This window comes from Rhodamnia argentea, chromosome 3 (assembly GCF_020921035.1).
Source record: "Rhodamnia argentea isolate NSW1041297 chromosome 3, ASM2092103v1, whole genome shotgun sequence".
Classification (NCBI taxonomy): Eukaryota; Viridiplantae; Streptophyta; class Magnoliopsida; order Myrtales; family Myrtaceae; genus Rhodamnia; species Rhodamnia argentea.
This window is the reverse complement of record NC_063152.1, coordinates 33,061,322-33,078,765: the sequence shown is the minus strand read 5'-3', so window position 1 is coordinate 33,078,765 and position 17,444 is coordinate 33,061,322. Positions and strand designations below refer to the sequence as shown.

General features: G+C 39.9%; 1 protein-coding gene across 2 annotated transcripts; it reads right to left on the bottom strand.

The window, feature by feature from the left end:
- Positions 1-410: 410 nt before the first annotated feature.
- On the bottom strand, positions 411-8,032 carry LOC115748006 (dynamin-related protein 5A). 2 transcript variants are annotated; one of them, XM_030684361.2, is made up of 16 exons: positions 7,626-8,031; positions 6,993-7,056; positions 6,796-6,903; positions 6,239-6,340; positions 6,019-6,069; positions 5,658-5,719; positions 4,929-5,019; positions 4,604-4,668; positions 4,057-4,251; positions 3,861-3,980; positions 3,572-3,642; positions 3,250-3,475; positions 2,419-2,469; positions 1,167-1,395; positions 905-1,044; positions 411-825 (listed from the first exon to the last, which is right to left on the bottom strand). In XM_030684361.2, exons 1-16 carry the CDS (start codon positions 7,752-7,754, stop codon positions 697-699), a joined length of 1,833 nt encoding a protein of 610 aa, XP_030540221.1. In that variant the 5' UTR covers positions 7,755-8,031; the 3' UTR covers positions 411-696. The 2 variants fall into 2 exon arrangements, with proteins under 2 accessions (XP_030540221.1, XP_030540220.1); XM_030684360.2 differs by having other exon boundaries at positions 3,250-3,642; positions 7,626-8,032.
- Between the last annotated feature and the right edge of the window lie 9,412 nt (positions 8,033-17,444).

Genomic DNA, 17,444 nt, shown 5'->3' with positions numbered 1-17,444 from the left:
GACATATGTTCAATTTAGTTCTTGCATTATATAACAATATTCAATGTTATCCTTGAATTTAAATTAATGGAATGACAACATTTGAACATTTTCATATAATTTCAAAACTATATCAAACATGCACCAAAACACTAGAAATTATCTTGAACAAATTAAAAATTCAAAGATCACATTACATATTGAGCTAAAATTTATGAATATTTGCATCATCATCTCATTCTTTAATTGATCTTTTGTCCAGTACAAATTATCAGGACGATTTTGCCGCTTTTCTTGTTAAGAAAGCAAACTCAACTTGAGTTTACAAAGTGTCATTTCTAGATTGGGATTAGGTTAAAATCGGCTGGTTATTTCTGGTTTATGTAAAGGCGCGCGCTGGATGGGATCATTACAAATCCAATTGCAATTGCTTCACCTACTAATGACCTTAGAATAATCGAACAATTCAGTCTTTCGTACGATACAGATTGACGTATCATTGCACGCATTACAGACGGAAGGAAACTGATACATGTATATCGTCATTCAGTGTGGAAAAAAGATTGTCTTCAGCACCAGACACTGCCGCATCAACCGGGTGCTCATGCTTCACCAATATCCCCATCAATGTGACTGGCCGCGACGACAAGCAGAACAGATCCCATACTAAATTACTTGAGCGAAAAGAGAAGCTTTAGAAGTGAACAACACTGGATTTTACTTAGACCAAGCAACTGTGTCGATTTCGGTTTGAGCGCTCCTGTACAACTCAAGTCTCTGTGAAAGGGCAGTACGTCGCTCCATGACTGCCGGATCCTCATTCAATAACGATGATAGACGCTTTTGCTGCAGAAAGAATTTTAGATTCAGTATACTAATGTGATTCGATGAAAAAACACACAAGGAGAAATCGTCCCATTCTCACCTCCATTGAACCAAGTTCAGTGAAGAAACGATCAAGAAGGCTTCGTTTGGCCTCCCTCACTTGGCCATGCACGATGGATTTAGGAATGGAGTGGCGCAGGCTGGCGCAGACCATATTGACGTAGGACAGAACCGTCGATCCTGTTTTACATTTCGCGAAAAGGAACTTCAACAATCAGTTTATTGGGTAACGTATTATTTAAGACCAATCATAATAGTTTCTCCATGAGAATGATGTGACAAATAAGGATTCCACATCTCACCTATCCGCCTGAGATACGACTCGTTGTATCTGTCGAATAGTGAATGTGATGGGTTGCCGCCCTTCTCGACATCTTGAGGGAGCTTCCGGAAATAGTCAACTGTCAGGTAACCACATTCCATGTCGACCAGCTTAAGTGTCGCTTTCTTGCTCTCTTCCCTCATTCTCTCGAGTGATTCACAAGCAGCGTTAGTGACTTCCACTCTGAGACCAGGATACTGCTTTAGCTCCTGAAGTTGAGGAATATATACCAATTGTTAGCCAGACTGCCTGTATATGCACGTGGTTACTCTGGTTTTAAAATAAGTGGTTTATGCAATGCATACTTATCAAACAGAAATTGCAATAGAAATGAAACGAACGTTTTGAAAAAGAAAGAATTGAAAATGAAGTTATCATTCAATCTTCTAAAACAACATGATGCTCGAGATGCAAATTAAATTCAGTGCATAGAGACCAATAAGTAGGAACCAGAACTTGTTAAACCAACCATGGGATCTAATCAGGAAAGCAAACACCATCCAATTTCAAAAGCAGTGCTCAAGAAGTTGCTTCCTACGCCGAATTTTCTCGTCTTTTTTGGTCTTAAGCTTGAAACGTAAAGGTTTTAACCTCAAAACAATTCAGTCATAATGCTCCTAGTTGCATCTCATCCATAGGAAACTCCAAAGAAAGAACCTCAAAGAACATACTACTAACAAATTACAACCCGGAGATGTTCAAGGTCCAACTTGAATTATGATTGTCTCCATTAAGAATATATAAAACAGTGGCAGATTCTGCGCTAATTGTGGACCTTTCAGAAGGAATACCTGATAAAGTAATTAAGTCCATTGAAATCCAGTTTTCATAAAGTGGAACACTATCTCTATCTCTTAATATTACAGGAATGTATCAAAATTTGTTAAGGCTTTGTCGCTCTCAATTCTAGCAAATTCTCTTTATCCTCAGACGTCCTATAACACCTCCCAAGTCCCGAAAACATTAACAAGTCCAAAATGTGACACTGGAGTTATAGATTCATCCAAAATGGAAAATTGTTAAGTATTCTCTAGCCCCTGTAATTCTGGCTTTAGTTATATTATATGGTGTTTCAATTCTTCAAAATAGGACATTCAACAACAGAATGCCCATGTGCAAGAACATGCTGTATTTGTCTTATTGGGTCAAGACTACAGAAAGGGGCAGCAGCTCTTTACATAAGCTTTGTGCACTAGAAACTTAAAAGAGATATAGTTCAGTAGAAAATGTACCAGTGTTTCACTAATAGCCTTGTGCACTAGGTCCTTCAGTAGAGCATGAACCTGAAGTGAAGCAAAGACATATTCAGTTTTTGTAGTTTGGCCAAAGGAAAAGATATTCAGTACTCATAGCAAACACTAATACACACCCATGAGCATATCCATATCACAGATTATCATAGGCAAATAACATAATAAAGCATCATGGAAAAAGGATGTCACCAGTGCCATAATTTTCGTATGGTATTCACTTGAGTATCATAACTGTTTCTTCTATCACTTGATTGCCATATAACTTTTCGATTAATCACTGAAGTTTTAAAAAACGTACACCCAAGTGCTATGCCACGTAGGATTTCCGGCACTGGGATGAAATTTTTTAAAAAGTTACGGCACTCAAGTGATCAATTGAAAGTTATGGTACTCACAAAGTTATGACACTTGTGGTGTTCTTATCCCAAGCTTCCTGTTTGTCTTATGAAACTTGAAAATAAATAGTGAATTACTCAGAAGCCCAAAAAGTGAAACTGTTTAATATGGCGACAGACATATGATTGTGGTGTTAGAAGGAAACAGGCACACTGAAATAAGGTAGGTCTGCCATTGAACAACCACAGAATCATGTGGAATTCCTGATACTCCCACAATTCTTACCAATTTTCTGATTCCCCATCATAAAGCATGTACAAACAATTCTAACGAACCACGCCAAGATTTACACTGAAAGGAAACTGATTTGATCGACCTTTTTAACATTTTAATCACAAAACAAACCAACCAAGAGTACTGTATGCATTTCCATGTCAGATACTTTATGTAATCTTCTGTGTGTTAAAAGCATACCGCATCAACAGCAGCCTCAGCAGGACCTCTAATAGTTATTAAAGAAGATTCGATCAGACGGCGATATCCTTGTTCAGGAGCTATTAAATGAGGTTGGTATCCATCAGCTTCTGTAATGAGCTTCTTAATATTTTCCATGGAAAGTTGTTTGTCAAATTGCAGCCTCTTAAGAGCAGCAGGAAGCTGATTATCGAAAACATTATAAATCTTGTCACCTCCTGGACGCCTGCACTCGAAAATAATATCAACTCTTACTGCCTTCATAACATATATGTATAATAAGGAGGTGGTTTGGACAAGAAGAATGAACTTGTATACATACACGCCATCTAGATGCTCCTTGTAAATTTGATCAAAAAGACGACATATCTCCATGATTGAATACAACTTTCCCTGCATTTTAGTAAGATATGATCAATAATTCTTCTTGCAGCATATGAACTTAAGGGATGCAGTCATGCTATTGGTACTCCTGCTTGAGGAGTGAGAATTCCAACCCCCAAAACGAAAGTGTAGAGGTAGCAAAATGGCATGGTTGGTCTTCATTTAAAAAGAAAAAAAACAGTAGAATGAAACTGACATAGCATGGGAAAAAAAAATAAGACACATACTCCTGCATCTGCAGCTATAGGCTTGCCCAGACGACTCAACTCAGTCTCAAGCTCAAGAATTGTTTTGTTAATAAGGGACTGGATGCCTGGTATTTTGGCCTTGATTACGTTCTCCAATTGCTGCAATGAACATGATAGCATTACCGGATGAAGTTGAATAACTGGTTGCACAAAGAAATCATCACGATTTTCCAACCTTCGAAAGCATCTTTGCTAAATGCTCTGAACCCATTCTGTGCGCAAGATGCTTGTATTCAGGAGTACTAGAGAAATATTCACGCTCTCTGCGGCGAGCAGCAATCATGTCGACATTCTTGTTAATATCAGCTTGGGATCGATTTACTACCCCAATCCAAGGGAACTTAAGCCGATATGCTTTCCCTTCCAATATCTATTAAGCCAAAGAATATCAGCCTCAGTAGCGAGAATGCATCAAAATGGGGTGCTCATAATTGCAATAAGAGCACCTAAAATATTAGTCAACATAATAGAGATGTGAAAGCACGAGGACAGTTATGAATGTTTCAACGACAAGACGTCCATGCAAATTCATCAGGCTCTACCTAGTCCTGACTCCTGACCGCACTCAGATCAGCATTTTGTTGATGCGATGAAAAGTGAAAACTATAAGCAGAAAACCCAAAATAAACCACATGCAGAGTAAATAGAAATCATTATCTTTCTGCAGAAAAGATACTCTTAAACTTACATCAACAGTTTGACCAAAAAAACAAAAAACTTACATCAACAGCGTCTGTTCCCTTATCCATTAGATCGATCTTTGTCAAGACTCCATATGTCCTCTCCCCTAAAAATAAATAATCGCAGCAACTTAGTTACTAGAAATAAAAAATGCATGGAGATGTAGATAGAATGATGCAAAGACGGGATTTCACATTTGCACATCTCTGCAAGAGTTACATTTTAGGAGATCTAAAAGGAAGACAGATTCTGGAAAGCACCCATGATATTTTCTTAACAAGTCCAAGGACCAGAGACAAATACGAAAATTCAACCATGGAGAGTAGGAAAGTTGCACTGTGGAAAGAACAAAAATAGAAATGTTACCTGTAGGATCTACTTCACGAGAGATCTTAATTGCATCAGATGTAGCAAGATCTTGATTTGCAGGTGAAATTGCAAGAATTAAACAATTAGGCTGCATAAAGATTCAAGAACTAGTAAGTTCTTTATTGTCACCTTGGATAGTTCCAAAAGGTAGTCATCATGAGTACGAAAGTGTGTGCCTATCTTAGGAGACAATGACATAAATTTACAGTCATTGGAATCGAGGGAACAAATTCTTCACTTAAGAGCAAAAATTATAGGTATGCCTATAACTTGAATAAAGCAGGAATCTCAACATTATGAGACTTAAGGGGCCAAAGTATTTCTTTCAAATACCAAAGGACCCTTTGAACACTAAACCAAAGTGAACACTTAACAGGTGCTGCAAAATCTAAGCATTTGGATGCCCCTCCTAATGAAAGAAAACAAGAGCTGCAGCAGGCTACATAAAACCTTCAAACAAAAAAATTCGCCCTAATGCTATTCATAAGAGGTTATGCACAATAAATGACATCAAAATAAAAAAAAATTCTTTTTTTCTTCCTCATGGACCCAAAAACAGTTCTTATAGTTGATAGCCAGAAGTGTCTTCCAAGCAATCACCCAGCTTATAAGCTCAATAACCAGTTGCTGAATGAAAATCTTGTGTTGAGTTAACCTGCTAAATCTTTTAGTAATTGAAAAATTACAATCCAAAATAAACAACGGATGAGGTATGATGCACAATACCTTCTCGATGTATGAGCGGACCATGTTCTCAATTTCTTGTACAATGCTGTCCGGTTGGCCCTCTTATTTTCAAAAAACATCCATTTGAAGAGCACAGTCAGTTTATGATAAAAACAGTGTAAGCTATTCATGTTGGCATAAATGCATTGAAAGTACATGCAGCGGAACAAAAAAGGATGGATGGTTTCTACTATCTGTTCACGGATGAACTCAGCACAGGAACTGCAATGACTGAATGAACTTGTTGTCTTCTTACAGATTTCAAACTTTCAACTCTAGATACCATCAAGTTATAGAGAAACCTCAGTTCAATCAACAAAAGGAGAAGAAATTTCCAGTGGCGAGATAAGAGGTGACTTACCAACAGCAACCTTTGTGAGCCCAGGAAGATCAATCAAAGTCAAGTTGACAACTGCCAAAGATAAATTATACAATAAGCACAACAAAAAGATCATGAGAAGAAAGGCTATAAAACAACAAGAATTGAGTAAAACAAGTTGTCAAAGATTATTACAACAATATGTCAACAGAAAAATAACAACACAAATTGTAATTAGGTGTTCGGCCAAGAAAAGACATACCATTAGGTGAATATATACTAAGATGGATTGGAACACTTGAAATTTGCTTTGTTTTACCAGTCTCTCGATCAGTTTCATCTGCGATCTCCTTTCTCACAGCACCTGCATAATTTCAATTGACATCAGCGTGTAAGCATCTTAGAGAAAAATTCCTCCACCCAATCAAATCTCATGTTTTGTGTCAGTACGCCGTGGGCATGTTTGTGTGGAAACATTAGTAGAAGTACCAACATTGGGCCAAAATATATGGAAGTACTCAATTCATTTCTACATGTCTCGATTTGTATACATAATTCATGATTATGAGACAACTCGTGCAGACAGCCAGAAATAATAAGCCAGTGTGAGCTCACAGACTTGTGCAATCAGAAGAATGATGCTGTGTATAATAACACTCTGGGAAACTGGCATTGTGTAGATTCTAATATCCCCATAGACTAGTGAGTCAAAGGCAGTGCATGAGAAATGAAGTCAGTCTGCATAAGCAGGCAACTCCAACCCCACACATATGGTTAATCAACAATATTTAAGTTACAAAATTATCACGAAGAACACACCAAAGTCAGTGAATCTCTTTCGTGGAAGGTGAAGGAATTCCGCATATTCTCTGCTTCCTTCTTCAAGCTTGTGAAGCTGCAAGACAAGAGGACGTCTAGTAACAATACCTGCAAAAATTGTTCACTCATAACATTTCCAAATTCTGGACTTACGAAGAAGTAAAAACCAAAGGTAAGAAGAAGTTAGGGAGCCTTACCAGAGCCACGAGGTAAGAAGTCCTTGCCAACAACGCTCTCCAGCACCGACGACTTTCCTGAACTCTGTGTGACATCGCAAAGTGCATCAGAGGGGAAAAACGCATCAGGTATAGTATAGCTCCTACTCCAGACAAGAAGAAATCTTGAGTGAAGCTCCTACTTCATCGTACGTCATTACTGACGTCCTAGCCAGCACTTGACAGAAGCTACCACACAGCAGCGACCCAAAACACACGAGATGCACGGACGAGAAAATATCGCACATCATTAAACTCGGGTGACAAGTCGCCCATAGAAAGACGGAGAAACCAGCTCACACATCAATTCGAGCTAAAATTGAGCTCCATAGGAAAGAGTGTTCGCATAATTTTTTTTTTTTTAAAAAAGGGGGATGACTCGACAGAAGTCCCGAAACAGGAGCGAGCAATTCGCACGACAAACAAGGGCGAGGAAACATCGCAGATCGCCAAACCGCAAGCAACGAAATCACCAGTGAAAGGGAGAGGCAGCTCAATCGGTGAACCATGAGTTAAAATGAAGCTCGTCACCCAACAGTGGTGACATAGATTCTTCAAAAACAAGCGGTCGTTTCCACACAGAGAGAGAGAGAGGGGGGGGGATCTGGAGGAGACCTGGCCACCGACGACGGCGATGGAGGGGAGAGAGTCCCAGAGGGTGGGCAGGGCGCTGGTGTCGCCGTGGTCGCCGAGAGCCGTGCAAGCTCTCTGTATCTTGTTCACGAGCGAGATCAAGTTATCCATCTTCTCACCTGACGCTCGCTGAATCGGACCCGGCGGGCGGCGGCGGCGGCAATGGCGTCAGCGTCAGATCAACCTGGATCCCACAGCTCACCGCCGACTGACGAACGAAAACCCACTCCGCCGGCGAGATCGAGGACGCACTAGAGAGAGAAAGAGAAGAGAGAGAGAGAGAGAGAGCGTTCGTTTTGAGTTTGAAAGTGTAGATGAGAAGCTGCGTTGCTTTTGAAGTATTAAATTGGAGTTGGGAGTGGACGGAGAAACGGGGAGAGCAAGAGACAAGGAACGGCTAACAGGGTCAAGTCTAGTCTTTCATATGGGAAGTAAAGTAAACCCAAAGTCTCGCGCTACACCTCATCTTTGTAGACTCCGCAATCCAATCTGACCACAAAAAAAAAAAAAAAAAAAATCCGTAATCCGACGCTTGATGCAAATACTATAGTTGTTGAATTTTTTAGCCTTTCCGTCCCCGAACTTTTTACGCTCAATCGAAATGAATCGCTCCTTTTTTTTTTCCTTCTAATTTAATTATTCTGCTAAAGTGGATGAGACTGTCGATATCTCGTACGAGTTCGAATCTGATGACGAAAAATTCGATAGCATTGATTGAAATGAGCATTAGGTTTGAAGAGAGAGAGGCGGAGCATTTCACCAAATGATATGTCTTTGGCATGATGTAAATCTTAACTAGTGCACTTTCTCGATTAGGTGAAGCGATCGTGCTTGAGTAACTCAATTGAGAAAGTGGTACTGGCATCATATACTCAAAAGTTAAGTGGGGGGCAAAATGAAATTCTCCCAATATATATATATATATATATGCATCCACACGTACACACACGTGTGGATGAAGATGTGACAATATTGAACAACGGCTGAAAAGCAGAGGACGGGATTAGCATTTTGACATTTTCCAATGTGCCGCGGCACCGCGAGCTCTTCGAATAGAAAATCGCTAGCTTTACGCATCCACACCTCCGTTCCTTTTTGTTTTTTTTTTTCATCTACAAGAACGTCATTTTCTTTCTAATCACCGAGATGGTGACTAACCAAATAAGGAGATTGATGTGGTAAGCGCAGTGGATGATTTCTATATCATTTGATGTGAATTTCCAAAAAAAAAAAACAAAGAAAAGAAACAACAAGAGGAAGAACTACTAAAGATCGACGAATGGCGAATATCTTGTGGTGAAAGTCATAAATTTATAATATGGCAGCCAATTCATTAATATAACTTTTAATTATGCCAATTTAGTCCTAAATCTTATGACGATTTGCCAATTTTAATGATAAACCTTTTGATGATTTGTTAATTTAGTCATAAATTTATTATTCGGATAATTTTTTGGAAGCATTGCATTGACAAATCATTAGAAGGTTAAGGATTAAATTGATAAATCATCGAACCCTCAAATTTTTCTCTCTCTCTCTCCCTCTCCTCCTCCTTCACCCTTTAGGGTTTCCAACGCCGCCAACAAATCCCGAGGGAGAGAGAGGTCTCTCCCAACCCCACCCCCGTTGACGCCTAAATTTTGACTAATCTATTTTTTGCATAAAAATTAGAACTAATTTTAGTTCTAAATAAAAAATCATCTCACATATTTATTTTTAGCGTACATTGCATTGGCATATAATCGGGCAAGCAGAACACTTAATTTAGCATGCGTCTAGACTAGGCACGGGATGGAAAAATACACCGAGAAGATTTGAAACTTCAAGGATCGTATTGCAAATACTTGGAACTTCGGGACCTGTATTGCAAATACCAAAAGAAGATGAAGAAGGGAAGATGATGAAGGGAAGATAATGAAAAGAAGATGAAGAAGGGAAGATGATGAAGGGAAGATAATGAAGGGAAGATGAAAATGGAAGGTGAAGAAATGAAGATGAAGAAGGGAAGATGAAAATGGAAGGTGAAGAAATGAAGATGAAGAAGAGAAGATGAAGATGGAAGGTGAAGAAATGAAGGTGAAGAATGAAGGATGAAGAACTTTGCCTATAAAAGAGAGAGCTCTTGAGAAGAGTTTGGAGAAGAGGGGGAAGTGGAAGAGAATTGAGAGAGAGAGTAGAAAAGAATTGAGAGAGTTTTTTAGGAAGAGTGGAAGAGAATTGAGAGAGTTTTGAGAGAGTTTTTGAGAGGAATTTTTAGAGAGGAAAAAGAGAGTTCTTGAGAAAAATCAGAAGAGAAAATTCGAGAGTGAAGAAAAGTGTTTTAGTCGAGCATCATCTTCGACGAGTCCCGACACATATTTCGCCCCTCGCAACCCAACAACGCCATTGCTTGCCATTTTCGACGACAGCCGCGTTCTTCCAGCTCCGAGATCTTGAAGGGAACTATAACGTGTATGTGAGTAAGATTTTGTGTAATAGAAGGTAATCCTTTCCATCTCGATCTACAAAAATGTAATCGTTTGGTGTGAACATTCGTTTGTTTATTTTAGACATGCCACGTGTTCCAAATTTTAGCATTATTACATGTTAATTTATTTCTGTAAATACTCGTGATTGGCTGCGTTTTCTTTCTTTCTAAATCACCCATGGTGTATATCGTACAAAGTTCAATGTTTTACATCCCCATAAAAAGAAGAAAAAACCAAAAAATTGCATCTTTGAATTTCAAGTAAAATCCATCAAAATTGCCAAATCAAATATTTTTCATGAAAATGGTACCGAAAGGGCGTTAGAGAAATCTGACGTAACCAAATCCCCGAATTCAAAATCTCCGGTTCGCGGAAATAAGATAGTTTTCTCCTGCTATTTTATTTAGGTTTCTAATCAACCTACCGAGAATGATTAGTGGCGACTCCAAATTGAAATCACATTGCATGTTAATTATTTGAACCTTAAGTTGCGATTTGGTATGGACTTGGGAGAGTCCGAGTTAGGTTAGTTAAATAATTAACCCGATAATCCATTAGCCCGAAAATAAACTCGTTTATTTTTTTTAGGTCGCGACAACTTGGCGACTCATCTGGGGATTCAAAGAGGACTTAGGCCGGATAATTTCATGAAAAAGGAATCACTTGATTTGGCAAACTTTGGTTGAATTCTCATTCTTAGGTGTTAAATGTTTTTGCAGATTGGGAGTTATAAGGGGAGGAGTGATCGGCTAACCCTTTGTTTTGCGAGCTTGGTAAATTGGAATTGTGATTTAACTTTTGAATCATTGAAGCGGTGTTTGTCTTTAATTGTTGTGCATGATTTATCGCATTTGCACTATATCGCACACAACCCGTGACCGGACCTGGGTCACACTAATAGTTTTAAGATGGTATTTAGATGGTTCTTTAACCTTGGCGGTAAGGTTTCGCTAAAGGTTATCCCATCCGGATCTCGAAAATTTTTCCAAAAAATGGCTCAAGGGTCGTTCTCATACACGTGAGTCTACGATGCATGAGAATTGCCCTTGTCGACCGAACCAAGCCGAAGTGATTGGACCCGACTAGTCATGACTATTGTACGCGAGGTTGCGACTAGTCATGATGATTGTTCGCGAGGCTGCGACATGTCGTTTCGTTCATCATTTCACTTTGCAAAAGCATTTTGGATAGATAGAATAAGATTTAAACTCACAATTCATGCGCATGTCTTTGTGATTGGCATTTTCTTCGTATGAGAGGTAATTTCTTGTCTCTTGTATCCTGTTATCTCATTTTTATTTTGGGCCGGTCCATGGTTTAGGTTGGTTGTTTAGAAGTTTCATTGTCTTATTTCCAATTTCGCACTTTGCTTCCGCAGCTTTTACAATTTCATCGGTTGTTTTCAATTCTGATTTGGCTTATTCCTGTTGTGCGATTTTTACTAAATTCTACAATCAAGCTTTGAGTAAGTGCCAAACACAAAAGTTGTAGACCTATGTTTCAACTAATATCTTGCAAAATTTCAGAATTAAATTCATAATTTAAGATGGTCCTTCGTTTTTTCAACTACCTGCGGTTATAACAGTTTTCTGAATGCTATTTTTTTGGAAAGACACATTAAACTGATTTGATCCGCGCATTTCTAGTCCGATTGGCCAACATAAAAGTTGTTCATCATCTTCTCAACTACAAGCTCGTAAAATTTGGACATGTTTTGATCAACGTACGAATTAATACGAATTTTTTCGTAAAAGCGGACAAACTGAAAATTACATGTTTCAAACCTTTGGTCATAATCACTTTGTTCATTTGAGTCTAGAGGGATGCCATGGGCCGGCTCGCTATTCTTGCTCCCTGTACTAATTTTGGATTTGTTATCGTGTACAGGTAATTTATCACGGATCCTCCACATATTACTTGATCGGTCGCAAAGAGGATGACCGACATTAACGCCGCCGTTAATGCTGCCCTAGACGAGAAACTTGGCTCCTTGACTGAGCGCTTTGAAGGGATGATGTCCCGAAAGATGGAAGAAATGATGGCCGCCTTCACCGCCAAACTTCAATCATCCACCGCCAGCCCGCCGCTAACCATTCCCGCTCTAATTCCTCCTATGGACAACTCCGGTAAAGCCCTAGAAACCGCTCCCTATCAGACAATGTCGCTAGAAGATGTGATCTTCACGGGTGTGAGCTCGGGCACGCCGCCCGTAGTCCCAATCCCTCAAGCCGATCCCGTGACCCCGGGATTGAATGGTGATGCGGACAAGCTGTTGGCCCAAATGGAACAGAGGATCCGAAAGGTTGAGGGGACTCACAACATACCCCAGATTGACCTATCTAAAAGGTCACGGTGCCGAAGAAGTTCAAGATGCCCGACTTCGAGAAGTATGATGGGACTTCCAACCCCGTTCAGCATGTCCGGAGTTGTCACAAATGTCAGATTCATGGTGACAAGATTAATGTCCCTCCGAACGAGTTGCATCGATTATCCGAACCATGGCCGTTTTCTATGTGGGGCATTGATGTTATCGGCCCTATCAACCCTAAAGCATCCAATGGCCATCGATTCATCTTGGTGGCGATTGACTATTTCTCCAAATGGATCGAAGCCGCATCCTATTTAGCGGTTACTGCACGAAATATCGTGAAATTTATCCGCCGGGATATCATTGCTCGATACGGTTCACCCGAAGCCATAATCACCGACAATGGCTCGAACTTAAACAACAAGCTAATGGACGAATTGTTTAAGGAATTCAAGATCAAGCATCCGAACTCTTCCCTATATCGTCATCAGATGAATGGAGCAAGAGAAGCCGCCAATAAGAACATCAAGAAAATCTTAGCGAAGACGGCTGAAAATTATCGCAATTGGCATGAGAGGTTGCCATTTGCACTTAAGGCGACCGGACCAAAGTTGACTGGAAGATCAATACCGGGAAAACCTACCGAGCAAAAGGTACCCGGCCACTTCCCAATCAAGAATACAGGCCATACCAACCTTCAGCTGGTGGTTCTAGCGGCGGACAGGTTGATCATCCATACAAGTTTCCGAGCAACGGCGGAAGCTCAAGCTCAAGGAGTCAGATCGCTCACGGTGAAAACAAAGTGGAAAATCCGTCGCTAGTGTTAGCAAGTAACACTACCCAATTCGAGTATCAATCAGAAGATTACTTTGATGATGAGCTCACCACCTTGATCGGCCGGTTCGGAGTCGAAGGACCTCCCGAGTTGTGATCCGAAGCAAGTGATTATGGATCCTCAAACAACGATCGTTGGTGTATGATCCAAGACAAAATTAGTCGATCATTGGAATGGCCAGCAAAAGAGGGGGATACATGAGGAGGAAAACCTAATGGATTTAGAAGTATACGACCTAGATGAGTCCAATCCAGATTATGAGGAAATTCATCGGGATTTCGAACGACATGAGGAGATCAAGCCCTTGACGGATCTTTCGGCTAAGCCGGTGGTGCAAAAGTCAAGGAGGGCCGGACTAGAATTGGTCCAAAAGATCAAAGAGGAAGTCATGAAACCGCTTGACGTCGGATTCCTTGAGACCACAGAATATTCCGATTGGTTGCCAATATAGTCCCGATCATGAAGAAGGATGGGCGTATTCGATGCTGCGGGGTTTGAATTGTTCTCATTCATGGACGGTTTCTCCGGTTCAATGCCAATTGAAGCTCAGCCCGGATGGTTACAAACCTGGAGGGATAACATCCCGGATATACAATTCGATCCAGATGAGCCGATCTTTTCAATTCAAAGTTCGCAAGAAATGCATATAAGGGTAAAGCGGTATCGTTTCAACTCGTTTAGGACATGAGAACGTACATTGATGCTTTCCCTTTTGATTTTTACAGGGATCACTGCCTTTCCAAATAGGGAAGTATCCATTCTCCCTAAAATTAATGAAATGAAAAATTCTTGGAGCCTTTGACAATCTCATGTCTCGAACCAGATAATGAAGTTTTGCAACTCATTTGCATGAGCAAGGGCAACTCCCGATCCACGCCCCTAAGAAATTTCTTATGTGCTTGCGAATTCTGTCCACCAAGATAAAAAGTTGCTGCATTTTATATGCTCAAAAACACTCATATATTGCATAGTTTGCGCATGACCATTTCTCATGTTTAATTTACCAACTCTGAATAAGGAACATGAACTACATAAGATACATCGAATGTATGGAATGGGGCGGGACAGGATGATGAAAGGCAATCTTTTTCCAAACACGTCCCATTTTTTCGGGAGAGTTGAACGGTGGCTAAGTTCCGCATTTCACAAGGTAAAAGGTTTTCTCGCAAAAGGTACGATAACCTGAAGTGACGGAGGCGTTCATTTCTCTATCCTAAACACTACGGGTTATCCATTGATTACCCCTTTTGAGCGGTGGTTTCATTTCTTTACCCCGTCAAGAACCACCCTACATCGGGGGTCCAGGACGAGTTAATTCTAACAAAGAACACGAGGTAAATGGTTAGAAATTTTCTTGCTCGGACTAACATTAATCATGCGGGTGTTTCTTTGCATTTATACTCGAATTTTAATTCAAGTGCCTTAGGATGATGAAGAGCATTCACTTCTCTATCCTATACACTTCATTCTTTGCATAGCCCACTTGAGCCTCGCAAATTCATTTCTTAAACCCCGTTGGTGATCATTTGCTCATTCCAAAGACAAAGATAGCATTTTCCCAAGGATTAGAATTGGAGATGGTCGAGTCAACGAGAGAATTCCCGAATGATCATTATGCTTGTTATAATTCCTGGTTCAAAGTCATGGGATTGTAAAAAAAAAAAGGAGAGGCAAACTCGGAGTTAAAGGAGAAGGGCCCGCTCTAAAAAAAAAAAAAAAAAAAAAAAAAAAAAGCAAAATAAAGAGATGTCGAAGGGCTCTCAAAGAAAAAGGAAAAGAAATCTTTTCTCGAAAAAAAAAGAAGAAAAAAGAAAAATGAGAGTCGGGAGTAAGAAAAGCAAAGGCCGATCTCATATGAAAATTTCAAGCATAGGAAAAGCAAAGTGCCTACCAAAAGTAAGGCCAATGCACATTCATTTGTAAAGTACTTCTGAATTTTGAATGTACATTTTTGCATGTTAAGTTGTAAATTCCATGTACATGTTTGCATTGTGTCTCTTGCAAATCCTTGACAGACACTTGTTGTGAAGAAGACTCCCCAAGAAATCGGTTTGTAAAGTGCAATTTTCAGTAGAAAACTACCATCCCTCATTCAATGATGGTATTCTTTAGAAGACATTTCCGGAAGACCAAGATCGGTGACTAGTCGGCGATGATCACCAACGTCAAGCCCCTTCTCATTTAATTTCCGAGCCAAAACGAGCCTTTTCGTTCCTCGGTCCCCAATCCTAGCCTACGTTATAACCCTCCAAAGTCTCTTCGATTAGGGCACTTGAGTTAACGTAGAGTTAAATGATTTTAAGCATCACTCGAAGAAGTTCGAGCAAGATTATTTCTCTATCATTTTTGCAGGATTCTTGACTTGTAAATCCGGAGCAAATGATGAAGAAATTCATTTCAAGACCTTGACTCAACTGGAGTCCCCTTTGTAAACCTTTGACCTAGCTCTCATTATGGTCCTAATCAAGACCTCCGGATCGACTCGGTCGTATCAATTGCGAGATTACTTGGATCCTTATCGAATGCGATGATGGAAAGATTGAGTGATTTCTCTTGAATCCCGCAGACAGGATAAATAGCTTTTCTCGAGAGTGAGAGAAAGCCCTTTCGGACCGAAGTCCCCCCATTCAGCTCACATTCGAGGTATTCGTAATGTGAGAACCTCCCTAGACAAAATTGGTAATGCAAACTTGACAGAATGGTTATGCATGAACCATAGTATGAGTGATTGCATTATACTCATTGTTGAATATGTTTGTGTGTGTTACCTCGACATTCTATGATAGGTAATACATTCCCGATGTTCGAGTTCCCTCCCAAGGTCTCGAAATTCTTCCAAGGATTATTGAATGAGCAAGTTTTGTCTGGCAAATGCCTACCAGTGCGATACTGACAATCGCTTCGTTCCTTGATTAATCGTTTGGAGAACCCGGGTAAGTTTTCGAACCCCTTTTCAAATTAACAACTCTTCTCATGATAGTTGTTATGATTCAATTCAGGCAATATGCCCCTTTTGTACTTATCGATTCCATTCGATGGTGCTCCTATCAAATATTGTTCAATTCGGGCAATATGCCTCTTACGTCAAGTCGTGTAGACATATGCACCGGCGATCTTGACATCTTATCAAATCATAACGACGTAGCTCTTATGGTTTCAATCTCGGGACGTGAAGACATATGCACCGGCGATCTTGACATCTTATCAAATCATAACGACGTAGCTCTTATGGTTTCAATCTCGGGACGTGAAGACATATGCACCGGCGATCTTGACATCTCTTCAAATCATAACGACGTAGCTCTTATGATTTCAGTATCGAATCACGAAGACGTATGCACCGGTGATCTTGACCTTTAGTCGGCTCATAATGACATAGCTCTTATGATTTTCGGCTCCTTTATCAAATCATGAAGACATAAGCACCCATATTTTTTATCCAAACCAAATCATAACGACGTAGCTCTTATGATTTTGGTTCCCCTTTATCGAATCGTGAAGACATATGCACCGGCGATTTCGACATTTAATCAACTCACAACGACGTAGCTCTTGTGAACTTGATCCCACTTCTTTCGACTCACAACGACGTAGCTCTTGTGATCTCAAACGACACACATATCTTGCGCCTGTCTTGCATTAGGGAGAAGTCTCCGATAACGAGATAGGCCAAATACCTTAAAATCCTTGCATCCGCAAAAAGAAGCTTGGAAATTAAGAGAACCATTAGCTTACGAGAAATTTGGTAAAACAGGTATTCTTGTATGCGATCCATGTGCGATTTCTCTAACATGAAAAAGGGAAATTATGACACATGTTATTTACGATCTTGCATATCATGCATCACTTCATTACATGAAAAATGGGATTAAAACTCCCGCCAAAAAGTTCATCCATAATTTGCACTGTCAAAATTTAGGATTCAATTTTGTCTTTGAGCGGAACCTCTACGAGCCTCCACTCAAAGAGGGGCAAATGTTGACGCCTAAATTTTGACTAATCTATTTTTTGCATAAAAATTAGAACTAATTTTAGTTCTAAATAAAAAATCATCTCACATATTTATTTTTAGCGTACATTGCATTGGCATATAATCGGGCAAGCAGAACACTTAATTTAGCATGCGTCTAGACTAGGCACGGGATGGAAAAATACACCGAGAAGATTTGAAACTTCAAGGACCGTATTGC